This window comes from Sinocyclocheilus anshuiensis, unplaced genomic scaffold (assembly GCF_001515605.1).
Source record: "Sinocyclocheilus anshuiensis isolate Anshui unplaced genomic scaffold, SAMN03320099.WGS_v1.1 scaffold453, whole genome shotgun sequence".
In the NCBI taxonomy this organism is placed as follows: Eukaryota; Metazoa; Chordata; class Actinopteri; order Cypriniformes; family Cyprinidae; genus Sinocyclocheilus; species Sinocyclocheilus anshuiensis.
This window is the reverse complement of record NW_015537979.1, coordinates 61,719-79,518: the sequence shown is the minus strand read 5'-3', so window position 1 is coordinate 79,518 and position 17,800 is coordinate 61,719. Positions and strand designations below refer to the sequence as shown.

Sequence of the window (17,800 nt, the reverse complement as noted above, 5' to 3'; positions counted from 1 at the left end):
AACACAATGCAGCAAATCAATTTCTATCATAGCTAAAATCAACTAGCTAGCAACAGCAACAGCTTATTTTAGGCTGATTCCGTATTTTATTTTATTTTATTTTATTGTGTTTTTGTTACATTTTTTAGTGAATGTAAGCAATGTTTATTGAATCTATTTATTTTGTTTATGTTGTTTTGTGTTTGGTTTTGTTGTTTTATTTTTATTTGTTATTATTTTATTTTTATCGTTTTAATTATATTTTAATAAATGTAATTTATTTCTTTAAAAAAACACATAAATCAGGTTTTTAAACTGTATTTAAACAGGAATTCATATAAAAGTAATATTTTTTATAATCATAATAATTGCACAGTATTTAGTGTTTGGTTGATGGACAAAGTTTTCTGAAGGTTAAGCACCTCTTTTCACTTTGATATGAAGAGACAAAATGACTTCACAGGTTTTAAGCCCCATTTTGTACCTTTTTTGTGGAAAGTGCCAGTAGATTATCAGATGTCCAGCTTTGTTTGCATTTGTTGGGCTTCTTTTATCTTGCATACTGGCATCTAAACCTTTTATTATGGGCTGTCACTAGATGGATTTTAATTAGTCCTGTTATGTTACTATGCACATCTAATAGATGATATATATTCTGTCCATCCCTCACATACAGATGGGACATTAGACAGCTGGCAGAAGCTTGCTAGAGTGCATTAGAAGTGAATTGAATTGGAACTGAAGTACCTCACTGTAAATTTAATTTGCGTTTAGCACTGTGATTTGATGTGTTGTCTTAAGTCTGAGTTGGCAAACTAGGTTGGGCCTAAATGTCATATTAGGCTATTATATAGTATTATAATAGCATTATATAGTGGTTTAACGCATTATATTGTGTTTTGTTTGTTTTTTGCGTCACAAATCGTACTATTTTTCGGATAAGCAAGAAAAAAATATTTAAAGCACAGAGAATGACAATGCCGTGAAGGGTTTTTAACATAGGCAAATTTTATGTGTATGTATACGCAGCTCGGTATTTCCGTGCAGTCTGAAACACGTCTCTTGTGCACGCTTTGATTGTGTGCGAGAACAGCGTGCGAGTAACGAATTGAGCTCTCTTTCGTTTCTTCTTCTTGTGGTTTAAAATTGCGTGTACGAGTAAATTGGCAAATTAATCTGCGAATCACATGCGTGCCGAACGGTAGGGTCTCATCCATATGTATTACGGATCAACTGCGATCCGTTTAAATGTGACAAATCAGAGCAATGTTTCATTTACTTATTTAACATGAAATTGTCAAATTGCTACTCCATATCAATCGCATACAAAGAAAATACAGAATAATTAGAACAATCATTATAACATAAATAAATAACAGAGTGTCATATCTATACACATTTTTCCCAAAACGTTCTTGCGACCCGGTAGCAATTCTTCCACGGCCCGGTAGTGGGTCACGACCCGGTGGTTGGGGACCTCTGGAATTGGTTAGCATGCTAACCACAAGCTAACTGAAAACAAAGAGAACTAAAGTCTAAATCACATGATATGTCATGTATAATTTAATCTGCTGTATTTCTGAGTGAAATGGAGATTCAATGAGAATACTGTTGAATATCCAGTCGGGTAGGACTTGCATACAACAGTCAGATTTCTAATCAGGCAGCTGAGAATATCAAGAAGTTTTTATTTGCCATTGGAGTCTTTATGGTCCAAAGGGGAGAAGATTTCAGGACAAAAAAAAAAGATTGGCATGACAGCAGCTTTCTTCTCTTCACCTTCATTTTTGAACTTTTGACATATCTGTTGTAAATGGCATCAGCATGTTAACTAGATCCCACATTTTATTCGTTTTGATTTGTTTTAATCCCTGTGCGTGTATGTCTCCCTGTAGCTGACCGCTGTGTCGGATGCCAAACAGAAAGGAAAGTTGGGATGCCAGTGACAGCATGACTGTGGATGAGACATCACTTGTAGTGTGTGTGTGTGTGTGTGTGTGTGTTTATATAGATCTATGTAAGTGTCAGAAGTCTCCTCACACCTGCAGTGAGCTCCTCCCATTCATCACTAGGTTTTCACCTTAAACACACGAGCCAAAAACAAACAGAAAGAGTCCTGTCCACTTTAACACTTAACAAAACCTCTCCCTCTGAAAAACATCTTGCTTTTATCAGATTTCAGAAGTTTTCAGACACTGGAAACTCACAGCAGTCACTGTATTCTCAGTGCTGACGTTGTCTTTACTTTGATGTCTTTGAGTTTTGTTTTATTTTCCTTGTGAAGCGACAGTCGACATGCTTCTGTTTTGTCTGTGATTTTGTTATCTAAACTTATGGTCTTTCATCTCACAAAGTGAAGATGTTTTTATTTTGTCTGATAACCAGAAAGTTAGAAACACTGATTCCAGTTCAGCAAAACACTGATTAGAGAGTGCAGTCTTGTCTTTTGATGTCCAGTTAAGATCAGTCCCATCTGTAAGTTGAGATCTTTGATTCTTACTGTCAGTATTTTAAGTCAGGTGGCCAACAGGCTTTAGTACAAGTGTTTGTACAATGTGGGCAAGACCATTAAAACATAAGAATTTTGAACTATGGTATGAGTTTCAGTAGGAAAGGTTTGGCCTTTGAATGTCACGGACAGAAACTCAATGCCAGATTAGTGGGAGATACGGTTGATAATGTTGTGACGTCTTATGGTACACTATTATGATAAGTTAATAACTTTATGATGGCATGAGAATGGTACAGTCCAGATCCTGGTACTTGTAGTGACTCTTACACGTATACTGTGATTTCTAATACAAAAAAGCAATGGCGTTAATGTGACACTACAAACAACTGCGAGTTGTTTTTATGTGTAGAGTGTTGTGTCTTTCCTTTAATGATTAAGTTGCAGAAAGCAGGGTATGTCTAAAAATAAAAATGAAACGGATGAAAAGGTTTAAAAATTGAAATTTGCATAGTCATCTGTCATGGACGAACCTGCACTTGTGTTTTGTGTAGATAATAATGCAGAAACATGAGGTGTAGATGGGAAATATTCCTGTATGCATTTAGCCCTAGTTTACAAGGATTTTAGGTCTGGTGCTTTTTATTTAGATTTTTTTTTTGCTTAATTTTTTTAACATGGTACGTTAAAAATGGGTATAGTGCTAAATACAAGCAGATGCTAATGCTAGCACCTGTAACAGCCGCAGTGTTTGCACAACTAATCACGTTAGCGAATACAATGGTGACATATTCTTGGTTAAATGATTAAAATATAAACAATATCGAATTGTAAAATAATCCTGGGTGGTCTGTCTTTTGATACTTGAATGATTCTGCTTTTATAGATAATTCTCTCTAGGTATGTATATGTATGTACTGTATGTATTTTTTTTTCTTGATGTTTTTTGTCATATGTAGAGAGGAACATCTTTTTAAAGCTCAACATATCATGATGCAAGTGAGCATGAGACTGACAATGGAATCTCTGAGAGACCTTGCCATAGAATCAAAGAGAACGATTGTAAATAATCTTGGGCTTCCAGTCTTTTTTATGATTATTATTTTTCATAATTGTACATCCAATAAATTAAGAGATGGTATCCAGTGTCCTGTCATTTTTTTCTTACCAAAAACTTTGTGGCGAAAGAAGAATATTACATATAAATGTAAATTTTTATTTGAGTTACAAAACCTCAGCTCATTTTATCTAACATAAACAACGCCATTGTGTAGTGTTTTGATTACATTTTAAGTGATTTGTTTCTGTATTGAAGTGTTTGAAGCTTTTTTGCAAATAATGGGTGAAACTCAATGATATTGAAATTGCAAAAGTTTTATTCAAAAACATTTAGGAGCAGAAATTCATTCATTTTAGACCAGCAAGATGTTAAAAGAACATTTGGACACAATATATCGTTGTCCTGTTGACCAGTATTACAGAAGAGACGGCAAAAACTTCACTTGACAGTTCACACAACATAGTTTAAAAATTTCCCAGACACCAACATGCAAACTTTTTACAATATCAAAGAATAAGTTTGAAATATGATTTTGCAAGCTGACAACAAAATAATTTTTAAGAGTGATAACATCTAATTTGTTCCTTGAGTGTTGACAAATGTACCACAAAAAATATACAATCAAATCATTTTTCTTTGGACAATGTCAGTGTTTGACAATTGACATTACCTTTTGTTGTGCCTATATTTGTGTGCTGAAAATTTCCTGCTTTTTGTACTTTCGCTGTCAATGTGCTTTTTGGTTCTTTTGTTCAATGGATTCATATGCTTCTAAAATTGTGAAATCAACTCAGTAAGTCAACTGTTAAGTAATGGCTCATTCTTTTCTTGTTCTTTTACATTTACCAGTGAAGAAAACCACAAATATTGAGCCAAAACAACAGCAGCAATTTCTTAACCAATCACCAGGTTAACTTTGTAATTTCCTCAAAAAACACGAGATCTAGGGCCAGTTGCATAAAAACTGCTTAAAAACTTTACTGACCAACTAGTAGTCTTAAAAAGAGAGTAGACTACTAGTCTAAACAGTTTAAGCAACAGGCCCTTGAACTTTTTCTCTTATCATGAAATGTTCTCAGATTGAAGTGTTTATGAAAGAAAATGTTTACATCTGGTTTGAAAATGCTCAGGACCACCACTGCATTGTAACCGTCTGAGAATGACTTCCAGGGTTCATGTTAATTATGAAAAATTTACATTCATTTGCAATTAGCCTTTCTGTCTTGTACATTTATATTCATCGTTTCTTGACTACTAGGCATTTTTGTCAGACAACCGCAAATAATTGGTAAACTTTGTAATCCAAATATCTTTTTCCTTGTGAAAAGGTTTCATTTCACACCAATTATTAAACAGTGGTCACGGATAGCAAAGGGTTGTACACTTTCTTCCCATCTACAGAGCGGGTCCCATGTGCCAGAAGCTCCTGAATGGTGATCCAGTTATCTAGGATGCGTCGACTGCGTTTCTTCATACTCTTTTTCTGGCTCAGCTCAAGTATGGAAGCCTGTCCTTGAGATCCGGAGTCTTGTTCCTTCTCTTTCTCCCGCAAGAAGTCCAGTCGGCTCTGCATCATGAACTCACGGCGCCGCCGTTGCTCGCGAGCTCTCAACAGCTGCTGCTTACGTTCCTCCTTGCTCCAATAGCGTCCCATCTTCATTTCACTGACCGCATCATCGTCCGTGGTCATCCCACTGCGCTCCTCTCGAATCTTCATGGCACGAGCCTTTAGCAAACGATCTCTTACCGGACGTTTAGCGACATAACGTGAGCCATCGCTGCGGATCTTTACCTTCCACTCCATTCGAGGTGAAGATGGAGGCAGTGGAGGAGGTATAATCAAAGAAGTTGCTGGAGCAGCTGTGGAGTCTCTGTTTGCACTAGTTAAGGTATTGGAGTGAGAAGGAACCTCTTCATTGGCGTCCCTAACTTCTGGACTGTCATTTGTTGACATGTCCCTCAACTGCATGCAACTCTGGTAGCGTTGAGGCAGTGTGGTACTGCAGCAGCGACGGGACAAGTATGGACTGTTTTCTGCACTCCTTCCTCCTTTCACGATCCCGGTAGTGAGAGTCCCATTTGCATGGGTCCCCCTTCGTGCTCCATCCAAGCCCTTTCTACTACTCCCGCCATTCCGGGATAACGACTGAAGCCTTGTTGGAGTAGAGTTTTTGTTGTCCCCTGTTTCTTCACTCTTTTTCTTGGCATCCAAAGAAGGTGGTACATTAAGATTCTTATCCCTACTTGTGCTTGTTCTGTGACGGGGCGTCCGAGGTCGCATGGATGCAGAGGCACTGGAATCTCCAGCCACAGACAGTGAAGGGTATCGTTCACTTGCCAAAGGCGTGCTTCTGCAACTTTCCCCACCTGTATTATAAGCGCTTGTACTCTCCTTATCAGAGCGTTCCCTTTCTGGGATCTCGTTGATATCCGACAGATCATGGTGGATTGCCTCTGTACCTCCACACCTTGCCTTTGCTCCTTTTTCTTCATCGTCCTCTTCATCAGCTGGCCAGACCTTTAGGCAGCGTTGTCGCAACTGCTGCATCTTTTGAGCCCGCAAAACATTGCGCCACTTAAACTCCAGGTGACGTATTTCCTCATCTAGAAGGGCAATCTCGTGCTGCATCAGGCTCTCGTTACAATTCATGTCTACAGGAACACCTGCTCCTGCAAAATCCCCAACTCCTCCACCATGGTTCTTTCCATCCAAAAGAAAAAGTGCATTTCCGTTCTTCTCGTAAAGGCACCGGATCTCCAGTAGCTCTCGGTAACGTTCATATTCCTCTTCAGTTAACCCTGGCAGTAGCGTTCTGCTCGTCACTGTGCCCAGTGATTCAGGAGCCCCATGATCCGCTGCTCCCACCCCATCTGGCCCCAGCAGTGAGTCGTTGCTGTAGTGGATGTATTCCCATCCGTGCTGAGCAGCGTGGAACTTGCGCAAACTGCCGGGTGTATTGGTGGCATTGGTCGTGCATGCGCTGGTGGCATCATCGGCCAGCTCTGACGACTCTTCACAGCGTGTACTTTCATCTGTACGACCTACCCCGCTGTCCAGCTCCTGGCTGTTATTGAGTGCAGTGTGCCACAAGTTGGGCCGACCAGCTCGGATCCCATTGATGTCGCTCAGCAAAGAGCTAGTTTTCCTTCGGTGCTGAGGGCTGGGTGAGTTAGAGACATTTTCCAAGTCCTCTAGATCCAGGCCCACGCCCAATTCCAAATCCAGATCATCAGCCTCATTCTGCCAACAATGAAGGTTTGGAAAGTTACAAAATAGGAAAAGGAAAATAAATTAGAAAACATATAAAAATCATGCTAGGAATTGTGTGCAAAGATGTGTATAGAAAAAACAACAACATACTGATTAGTCTAAAGCAGTGGTTCCCAACCACGTTCCTGGAGCCCCAACACTGCACATTTTGCATGACTCCATTGTCTCACACACCCATTTCAGGACTTAAGGCCCATTCACACCAAGAACGATAACTATATTAGCATCCACACCAGCGGACGATATCGTCGGTTTATTCTAAACGCACACTCGTCTATCGCTTTAAATTCTCATGCTCATTATAGCAGGATTGATTCTGATTGGCTGTCAATGTTTTTATCGTTCATCAGCTGGGAAAAAATCGTTCTGAAAGTCATTCCAACGTTTCTCTGTGCCTTTATCGTTATAGCTGTGGTATGGACTCTGCTATTCTTTAACATTGAGAAGGATTTTTAGAGCTATATCTTTATCGTTATCTTTATAGTTATCATCCTTGGTGTGAACAGGCCTGCAAAGTTTAGCTCCAACCCAAATTAAATGCACCTGAACCAGCGATCAAGCTCGTCAGGATTACTAGAAATTTCCAGGCAGGTGTTTTGGAGCTGGTTGGAGCTACACTCTGCAGGCCAATGGCCCTCCAGTACCGGAGTCTGACACATTAGTCTAAAGCAGCAAACACGTTAAAATGTCCCTGTTTGAGCAGCAGAGGGCAGTGTTTGTCTAAATAAGCACAAGTCTGGATACTGTAAATGATTGCATGGTCTTTTCCCATCTGTTGTAGGAGACATTTAAACGTGAGAGGTTTCTCAAATGAGCCACCTGTGCTGGGAATATACTGGCCCAAATGCTCACACACCATCTGGAGCGTCCATAAAACACAACACACACACTTGTGCTACTGACCCCAAATCCTAAAAACTGTAGAATCTCTGACTGTTTCCCAAATGGCCATTCACTGTTCATTCGTTCTTATTCTCATCTCTGGCTTTAATCATTTTCCACTAAATGTTTTTTTTTTTTATTGTTTTTTTTTTTTTAATCACAATTAGATTTTTACTTTATGCCAAATTCATGAATACATCTGACAGTATTCTAGACATTGAATACAATTAACAATGTAAGAATAATAGTAGTCCAAGGCACTCGAATCTTATTCAAAAAGTTTTAAAAAGCCTTTTATTTAATCATGGCTATAAGTTTTAAGAACAGGTGACAAGTGCACACTTATGCGTTGCGGCTATTTTGCCTCCGTCAGGGTGTGAGTAACAAACACAATCTGAGTTCATTTTGAGCAGCAATTAATTAGTCAAATAACAATCACCTGGTCGTTCTACATAGGACAAACAGTAGAGAGGAAGTTCGACGATTACATATCAAATTAAATCAAACACAATGTAATCATGTATAAAGGAGAGGGGAAAAAAATAATAAAAATAAAAAATAAACTTAAATCTATAAATCAGACTCCACAAATCAATGTATGTATGTACATAGTATAAATTTCTTAAAAAACAACAAAAACCACACAAGATCAACAATATAATACTTCCAGATCTGAATTCTTATTACAAAAAAGGTACAAGGTCTAATTCCCCATTTAAGCCTGGACGTTTAGTTGCTTTCAGTATATAGATCCAAAAAGACTCTCTGTAAAAGCCTATTGACCCTATCACCTCCTCTTATTGACCTGCGGACATGTTCTATTCCGATTATCTTCAATGTACTTGGGCTACCATGACAATTAACAATGTATTTTTATTTAGAACTGGACCCAAATGGGTCTTATTCAGACCAATTGTGTATGTGAAGCCTTTTCTTCAACATAACCTATAGACTTGTACATTTTAATAAAGATAAATATCTGTCTTTTTGGGTTCCAGATCAGCATCTTTCTATACTTAATTTATCAAGATTATTATATGCAAATAAGATGTATTTTTCGAGATCTTGATTACTTTGTTTTCCTTGCACAGCTTTGTGTCAAATAGCATCATGCTAAATGAACTTCATAAACATGCCTCAGACTTCAAATGTTGACTTGGTCTATTTGTATTCATGAACTGGGTCATTCCTCAGGGGTTTGCATTATGTTTTATTTAAATATTTACCAGTGGGATACGGACTGTTGCTATGGCTTCCACATGGGCTACAGATGATAAATCTGGTTGTTAAAGCATGTTGACAGACAATGAGGTTTGGGACCAATCAATGAAGAGACTCGCACGCAGTGAGTTGATCATCGTTTTTTTTTGTGTTGATTTAAACTTGTTTGTTGATTTTGATTCTCTCTCTCTACTCTGTTGTAGCTTTGTCATCTGAATTTTTTTACCTTGTCAAAATTAGCTGTTTTCAATCATGAACACTGCGTGGAATACTATGTCCCACAATGCAATGCACTCAAGTTGACCTTCAATTTCAGTGTGATGCATTAAACTGTATCTGCAGTAATTAATATGGCAATACAAAATTTCGATAAAAATGGAAAATAACAATTTCCAATATGATAAATGGATGTCACTTAGTTAACCTGCAATGTAATGTGGTCATGTGATAATGTAGCATACTACTGCTTGAATCCTATATTGTGGAATAATGCCTACTTTTTAAATTATTATTATTTTTTTAAAGAGTAGGCGGTACATAGTGTAATATACAGTGTTCAGTAAGCAGTATTTATTATTCCATTCTGAACACAGCCGATGTCTTAGGCTGCCATGGAAATCTGTTGAAGGAAATTAAATGGACATGGTGACTCGCTGTTGGGGTTGGTGTATTATGGGATGTCCTAAGTGTGTTTCTCTCTCAAGCGTAACCTTGAGTAGAACAAAAGACTGTCGAATCGAGCCTTGTTTTTTTTTCTCTCTCCCATTCTCTCCATTTATTTCCTCGTCGGGGTTTCTGTCCTACTCTGACCTCTCCTGTCTGTTTCATTTGTAAACAGAGAACAGAATGAAGCCATGTGGTCACCTGTACACTAAAACACATTTGTCTGTTACTGCTTGAATAAGCAGACCATTATACACTTCACAATGTCTGAATATCATATTTGTTGCGGTTAATGGCTTCAGTAATACTTTGTCATTCACCAAACCGCAGTGTTTCTGGCAGTGGCGCTGTGCCACTACTAAATCCACAGCAAAAGAAACTATATTTACTCCATTTATGAGTTTGCGCTTTGAATTGAATGCAGTGAGATAAAGGCTGGGTGCCGCAAAACAGTTCAAAGACAATAAATTGACAGCATGTCTTTCAATTACAACTCCCCCTGCTGCAATGAGAAAATTCTGTAGGAAACACTGCCAAAGCGATTAACTTAATTGAATCAAGTGATCATATCTGACTGTGCAAATATAGGCCTACAGTATTTATTATGGTTTATTCCAATAACTTCAAGGTGAGTCTCACCTCAATATCTGGTCGTGCCAGTAGCAGAGAGATGTTGGTGCTGTCCTCTCTGGTCAGGATGGCCACAGCTTCCTCTCTGTTCTGCACATCCATCCCATTAATCTGAACACAAATACACATTAACATCATTTCACATCACATATAAAGGTTATATAGCTGTAAGAAGTCTAGCATTTTTTAATAAGAGTTCATAAAATTGTTTTAATTAGTTTTAAAGACAATGATAAACATCTTAAGGAGTTTGGATGGGGTATTTTTTTACGCAGAGAATTAAAATAAATCCACCCCTCCCCCCAAATCAACATCTGCTAGCTCACTATTAAAAAGAATGCTGTTCAAACCACTTACCTTAAACTCAACTTAATTTGAATGGTTGTTTATCACTGTTGTTTAATTACCTGCAATATTCTGTCTCCCTCACGGATTCGGCCATCTTTAGCAGCAATGCTATTAGGGTTGACCTGCAACGATAAGACAAGACACAGAAGATTGACTTCTCAGACATCTTTAAGGAATATTCCAGGTAAATACAAGCTGCTTGTTACCAGATAATTAAAACTACGCAACTTTTGGCCGGTTGAATCATAAAATTACAAGTTACTTGCGGAGGAGCACTGTTTTGGTAAACGCGTGTGGTGAGTCGCGTTTATGCTGTGCGGAATCCGCGGATGAATCTGATGGATTGGTGTACGAATGTCTGTAACTAATGTCACTAGCTGGGTTTCCATCCAAAGTTGTGAATTTAACTTATGTGCAAAATTGGAATATCGCATAAAACATTTGCGAATAAAGCATGTCATTTCCATCCAATGAGTCAAAGAGAACAAAATCGCCACTTCCTGGTAATCTGGCAGTAAATATCACCAAGAAAACTAGGAGAAGCCACTGAATATAATAATAAATTACTTGTGCCTCAGAACAAGCAGACGAAGCACAATAAATGCGGTCATTGCTTTCACAGGTGGATGCTACTGTTTGGGAACGCAGTCCGAAAGCTCTCGGATTTCATCAACAAATACCTTAATTTGTGTTCCGAAGATGAACGAAGGTCTTACGGGTTTGGAACGACGAGTAATTAATGACAGAACTTTCATTTTTGGGTGAACTGTCCCTTTAAGATGACGCCAACACTCACGAAGACTTCATATACCTATAGACCAATTTGTAGTAGACGTCAGTTACGTCAAATGCAGCTGCGCGCGCATTGTGGTGGCAGAAAAACACTGGGAACAAGTGGAGGGAAACGGGTAAAATCCATAGAATAATAGAAAAAAATGTATTGTTGTGCTTTTGGATGTCAGAATCGGAATGCAAATAATGTTTTATAGAATACTGTCGTCAAAGACGCCGTTTGAAGCAAACGGACAGACTATGGATGAAACCTGCTATGATTACCCTACTTTTAAAGCATAAATTAGATTTAAACAATAGGCCTACATAATATTCACATATGCAGTTCATAGTGGACATATTGCATTAGCCTGCAGTTACAGCATGAAATAGACTACTATTTAAACCTATAACATTTACCTATTTTATCTCACAATTCTGACTTTTTTTTCTCGCAAATGCAAGTTTATATCTCCTAGTTTGGACTTTATAACTCAATTTAACTCAACAATTGCAATTTTGTCAATTCTGAGAGGGGAAAAAAGCCAGAAGTGTGGGATTATAAACTCATGATTCTGAGCCGAGGGGAAAAGCGAGAACGACGAGTTGATTTTTCTTATCAGAATTGTGAAATATAATCTCGGAATTGCGAGAAAAAAAGTCAGAATTTTGAAATACAAACTCAAAATGACCTTTTTTATTATTTTATTCCATGGCTTCCATAGACTGCTACTTTAAAACTGTCATTTTCTGCCACCAGATGGACTCCACCCACAAAAAAACTTGTTTTTTTCAAATTGGTCTATATTATATAGTAAACCTATATTATTTGTAAACAACACTCAAAGGAAAAGATGAGGTTTGACAAAATGACAAAAAGACACTTTTTGCATCATCAAAATGACAGAATGCTGTGTTTTGCGTCATGCGGCAGAGTTTTGCTGACAAATAAACTGGGCATCTCTGAGAAAAAATAAACATTGTTCTTTTACATGTATCACCAACATTGTAACAATACAAAGTGGCTTAAAAATGGTTGAACTTGCCCTTTAATAATGTTGAAGGGCAGTGTTTAACTAAACACATGACTTGTATTATCTTTGAGCTACTGTCATATGGACGTTACTTATGCCGAGTTCACACTGCATGATTTTAGCCCGATTTTTCACTCGCCGACAGGTTTTGCGAAATCGCCGACAAATGCCCGAAATCGGAGGCAAATCGGTGCTCGTTCTGAGTGACAATCACGCAGTGGGAATTATCAAAGACGCGATCTGAGGGAATCGCCGACACGTCGCCGACGCTGTGAAATATTTGGCATGCTAAATATCTGGAGCTGTGCGATTCACAATCACGCTGTGTGAAATGAGTTCTGACTGAAAACTACATCGGCGATGACCTACAGCCAATCAGAGACCAAGATACAGGGCAGAGGGAAGTTCGGGAGGAGTTCTATGAATGTAGTTTGCGGACCAGTGTTGCCAAATCCGCGATTGCCGCCGGTTGTTTTTCATGTCAGTAGGTTGAAGCGACCCCAATAATGTGATATTTAGGCCCTGGAATGTGAATTGTACCAGGAGGTCCCAGCCAAAAAAATGTGTATTTTTTACACATTTAAATAAGCATGTGTCCTATTTTGTGTCCAGAACTCTTGAAACATTGGTGTCTCATATTTTAGAGCAGTCAATGCAATTTGGGAAAGAAAGAAATCAAATCTGTGTGTGTGTGAAAATATATGTAACCCCCTTTGTAATCTTTTACATTTTCATAAGTAACTGTAATTTAATTACACATTTTTTCTCAGTAACTAACTGATTACAGTTACACTTATTTTGTAATTTAATTACGGAATTCTGTTACATGTAACCAGTTACTGTGTATACTGAAACGAAGGCAACCTGGGAACTTAATGCTTTTGATGGGCAAGTGCTTCCAGTCAAAACACTCTGAAAAATGTCTATTTTTAACATTTATTCTGAAACTATAAAATATCCATGTAAAATTGTACTGTAAATGCATTACTGCGCATACGTTTTTTATTCTTTTTCGGAATAGTTTAAAATGTATCTGATCGACAGCATCTGTGACATGTTTAACCTATATTACTTCTTTACAATACAGCTTATGCTTTAAGTGGGTGATTTCTGCAATATAAACACGTTGAGTTAAAGGTGACGAGTAATTTACAAAAACAATGACAGTCAAGCCACTGAGTCAGCTGTGTCAGGCTGGTCAGGACGCTCAAACAGCAATGTTTTGATAGTGGATTTAATATGGCATTTTATTTAAATGGATGCTTTATCTAACACTGCAACATAACTGCATAGGTTCACAGTCCTCCCTCAGCCTTCATTCATAATTCATCGGTCAGCAGATTCCCATTATTCCCCATTTCTCACCTCTCCCACATAGATACCCAGATCCTCTTCATCATCAGTGCGATAACACACCATTAGACCCAGTTTATCTTGCTGACAAGATTTATACAGTTCCACCTCCTGAAGGAAAACAGATAGTGAGAGAATTAAACAAACAGAGATAAGACGCTTCTCCAGCAGTATTTCAGGCTAAAGCAAACGTATATTCGAGGATGTTTAAAGAGACAGTGTTGACCTCATACTCCAGGTCATCTTGTCTGTCCACCTCATGTTGACTGATGTCAAAGTAGTCCGTTGGGTCGTAGTACACATGGTCAATAGCAGGGCTGAGGAGAGAAACAATATCAAAGAGCAAAATATATAATTAACCACTAGAGTGAAATGCAGAAATGAAAAGCAGTGTTAGTGTTTGTAAGTGTAACGTGTTATTTGAGGCAAAACATACAATTGTTAATTGTAGCATTTTCACCATAATTTTTATTTTTATTTTTTCAAATAGTTAATTATCTATTTTTGCAATGCATTTAAACTTTGACACGATAATGACAATCGATGCAATTCTCGTGTAAATATATTTGTGTGTTTTTGCTGTAAAGGAGAGTGGGGTAAGATACTTTTTTACTCCTGTCAAAAAAAAGTCTAGTAAAGTAGCTCCATACAATCTTTAGACAAATAATTGTTTAGGTTTTATACATTTGCGATTCACTAACAAGTATAATAAAAATATATTTATATACATAAATATGTAAAAATGTTTCAAATATATGGTCACTTGACAAAAAAAAAAATGTGCAAGAAATGTTCTTTCCAGTGTAAGAACAGCCCTGACTAAAAAGTATCTGACGTAAAAGAAGCATTTTCTGTAAAAGGTACACTAACATTCAAAAGTTTGGATTTTTTTTTTTTTTAAAGAAATTAATGGTTTTGTTCAGCAAAGATGCATTAAATGGATCAAAAGTGACAGTAAAGACATTTATAATGTTGTAAAAGGTTTCTATTTTAAATAAATCCTGAAAAAATTACGGCTTACACAAATATATGAAGCAGCACAACTGTTTTTAACACTGATCTTAATCAGAAATGTTTCTTCAGCAGTAAATCAGCATCTTAGAATGATTTCTGAAGGATCATGTGGCACTGAAGACTGGAGTAATCACAGGAATAAATTGCATTTTACAATATTTTCAAATAGAAAACAGTTATTTAAAATTGCAATAATATTTCACAATATTATGACTGTTTTTATTGTATTTTCGATCAAACAAATGCTTGATGAGCATAAGATAATTCTTTAAAAAAGTTCAAATCTTGCTGACTGTAATTAGTTATTGTTATTATATGTATAGTGTCCATATATCATATGTACAAGTACTGTTCCCTAACAGTGACAACTGATATCTGTTCTCAAAGCCACACTTACAGCTGGCTGAAGAGGTAGGGCTCTGGCATGGGCGGCAGTGGAGGGGAAGGAGGTGACGCTGGTCTGTTGTGATGGACGGGTCTGCCTAATGTCACCATGTGCTGGAAGCTAATATCTGTCTGCGTCCCGCTGTCAACACAGTCAGTCATTACCGTCGTCCCTCCAGCAGCTCCAGGCACAGCTGCTTTCCTCCTCGGACCCCACCTCATGTTCCTCCGGCAGCGCAGCGCATGCAGGCTCTGCTCCTGAGAGAGCCGCGACAGGCCTCTACTGTTCACCTGGACAAATGCATACATGGTCAGGAGATTACCGCTTTGAATTCTACAATGTTAGAGGCTAAAAAGACCAAAAAAGAGGTCTTGCTATCTGTTTTTCCTTGATATTTTGAAATGAAAGCACTTGAAAGCATACTTTTACATAGCTCAATCCAAAAACATTTTTTTTTAAAGCTGAAAAAACATGGTTATCAAATTACTGCCCACATTTACACATTAGCAACAAGTTCAGCAGCATGATTAGTTGATTTTTATAGGTTATGTACATACAGAAGACAACAAAAAGAGCCTGTTGAAAGGTCAAAGAGAGAATCTGAAAAATGAATGAATGAATTCTAATTAATAAATTGTGGTTGTGACCAGTTATTTTTTATATACTTTTATACATTTTAGCCAAAATTCAGCTTTAAAATCACAGTAATAAATTACATGTTACAATATACTTAAATAGGAAACAGTTATTTAAAATGAGTAATATTTTAATTAGCTTTTATTTTTTATATTGTTATATATATATATATATATTCCATTTTCCTTTTGTTTCATTTTTAGCAACTTCAGTTTTTTAAGTTTAAGTTTTTAATTTAATATGTATTATTTTTCTTAATTTTAGCTTTATTTCAATTATCGAAAACAATTTTAATAGATTTAGTTTTAGTTAACAACAACACTGGTTGTGACTGTTTTTGGAAAAAAAAAACTGATTAATTACACACACAAAAACATTTTTAAAAACAGTATATGTGTTATTCCTTTAACAGATCATTTTTAAGAATGTACAAACCATAAAAATCTAACACAGGAAGTGAGAATGATATCTTGCATTAATGTTCAAGAAGATCATTGAAGAAAGAAGTCTTCACAATGTGAGGGAACAAATTCAACATAAAAATGCATAGACTGAATGTTTGTTAGTATGAGAGACAATTGTTTGACTAAGAGTGAACAGCTGTTGGAAGTTCATCGATGTACATAACAAAACAAATTTGATAAACACACCGATGTACCAGAAGTGGTTAGTTAAAAGGATAGTTCACCCAAAAGTGAAAATTCTGGTATAATTTACTCATTCTCATATTCCAAAGCCCATGGCTTTCATTCTTCTGTGGAATGCAAAAGAAGATATTTTGAAGAATGTTTGAACTGTTCATGCATTGGAAGTCAGTAATGTGCAAAGCAACATTGGACCTCACTGACTTTGTCATTATATGGACCAAAAAATAAAAATGTCATTTGTGTTTCACAGAAGAAAGTAAGTCATTAGGGTTTGAAAAAATGAGGATGAATAAATGATGACAGATTTTATTTATTTATTTCTTTATTTGTTTTTGTTTATTTATTTATTTATTTATTTATTTATTTTATTTATTTATTTTATTTATTTATGTATTTGGTTGTTTGTTTGTGTATTTATTTATTTATTTGTTTGTTTGTTTTTGGGCGAGCTTCCCCTTTAACATGAGCACTGATAACAACATAACATCAAAACATATCTACAACAGTCACTAGTCGCAAGGAACACCCAACATTTACGCAACACTCATAGTCTAGACATAATATAGACATAAAAAACAAAACTTTTATTCCAACCTCCCCATTAAAAGAGCACAGCATGCCGTTTATCTGCCCCCTCTGTGGGAGAAAGAGAAGGAAGAATAAGATGGGGAGAAAAAAGCATATCCAAGTAGAAAGTCCAGTTCATTTAGTGCTGAGGAGACAGTCGAGAAACTGCGATAAGGGAAACTACAAACAACTCAGCAGAATAAAGTCTCATGGTGATCAATGACCACAATACTCAATATCTGCAAAGAAAAGGGTTTTAAAAGCGTGTGTTTAAGGGTTTAATATATAGGATATAGTATGTAGATATGAAACTCGTGAAGATTTCATTAACACATCGGTCATGTCATTGGGTTTAGCGAATTTCATGCAAGTCCAGTTCTTGTCTATCTTTGTGATGAAGAAGTGAGTTCAATTGTACTGAATGTGCATTTGTAGTGTACTTCAAATCTTGAAAGTATTTATTTTTAAACCTGTACTTGCAGATAATGTAATATTTAATGAATATAAAGCCACTTAAGTTGAACTTAAATAGCGTTCACTTACATGACTATAACACACTTTTAAAAAGTTCACTTTGTAATAATGGTAAATTAAAAGTTTCACTTTAAAGTACATTTTAAATCATTATGTTTTCTAATGTAATTTTAATTAAGTGCACTTGTATTGCTGCGTTGACTAACATACTAAAGAACATGTAAATGCGTAAATACAAATAAATTTAAATACATGGCATAAAAGTTTCAATAGAGATGATATTAAGGCATATTTAGTTTACCATAAATTTTTGTCAGTACATTCAGCAGTACACTAACTATAGTTCAAAGATGTACTTAAGTCCAGCTTAAGTGGGTCAAAAGTACTCTGCATTGCAGTTAATATAAATTTTAAAT

At 36.6% G+C, this 17,800-nt stretch overlaps 1 protein-coding gene across 1 annotated transcript; it reads right to left on the bottom strand.

Moving 5' to 3' along the window:
• Positions 1-4,599: 4,599 nt before the first annotated feature.
• LOC107673381 (PDZ domain-containing protein 4-like) lies at positions 4,600-16,933 on the bottom strand. The gene is made up of 7 exons (XM_016466938.1): positions 16,926-16,933; positions 15,073-15,350; positions 13,888-13,978; positions 13,674-13,772; positions 10,563-10,625; positions 10,165-10,266; positions 4,600-6,729 (listed from the first exon to the last, which is right to left on the bottom strand). The coding sequence occupies exons 2-7, from the start codon at positions 15,279-15,281 to the stop codon at positions 4,837-4,839; spliced, it is 2,457 nt and encodes an 818-aa protein (XP_016322424.1). The 5' UTR covers positions 15,282-15,350; positions 16,926-16,933; the 3' UTR covers positions 4,600-4,836.
• Between the last annotated feature and the right edge of the window lie 867 nt (positions 16,934-17,800).

Coding starts and splice junctions, on each gene's coding strand:
- LOC107673381 (XM_016466938.1), bottom strand. CDS start 15,281: ATGAGGTGGGGTCCGAGGAGGAAAGCAGCTGTGCCTGGAGCTGCTGGA. Junction 10,626..13,673: donor TGGGTATCTATGTGGGAGAG/GTGAGAAATGGG, acceptor TTATCGTTGCAG/GTCAACCCTAATAGCATTGC. Junction 10,267..10,562: donor AGGGAGACAGAATATTGCAG/GTAATTAAACAA, acceptor ATTTGTGTTCAG/ATTAATGGGATGGATGTGCA.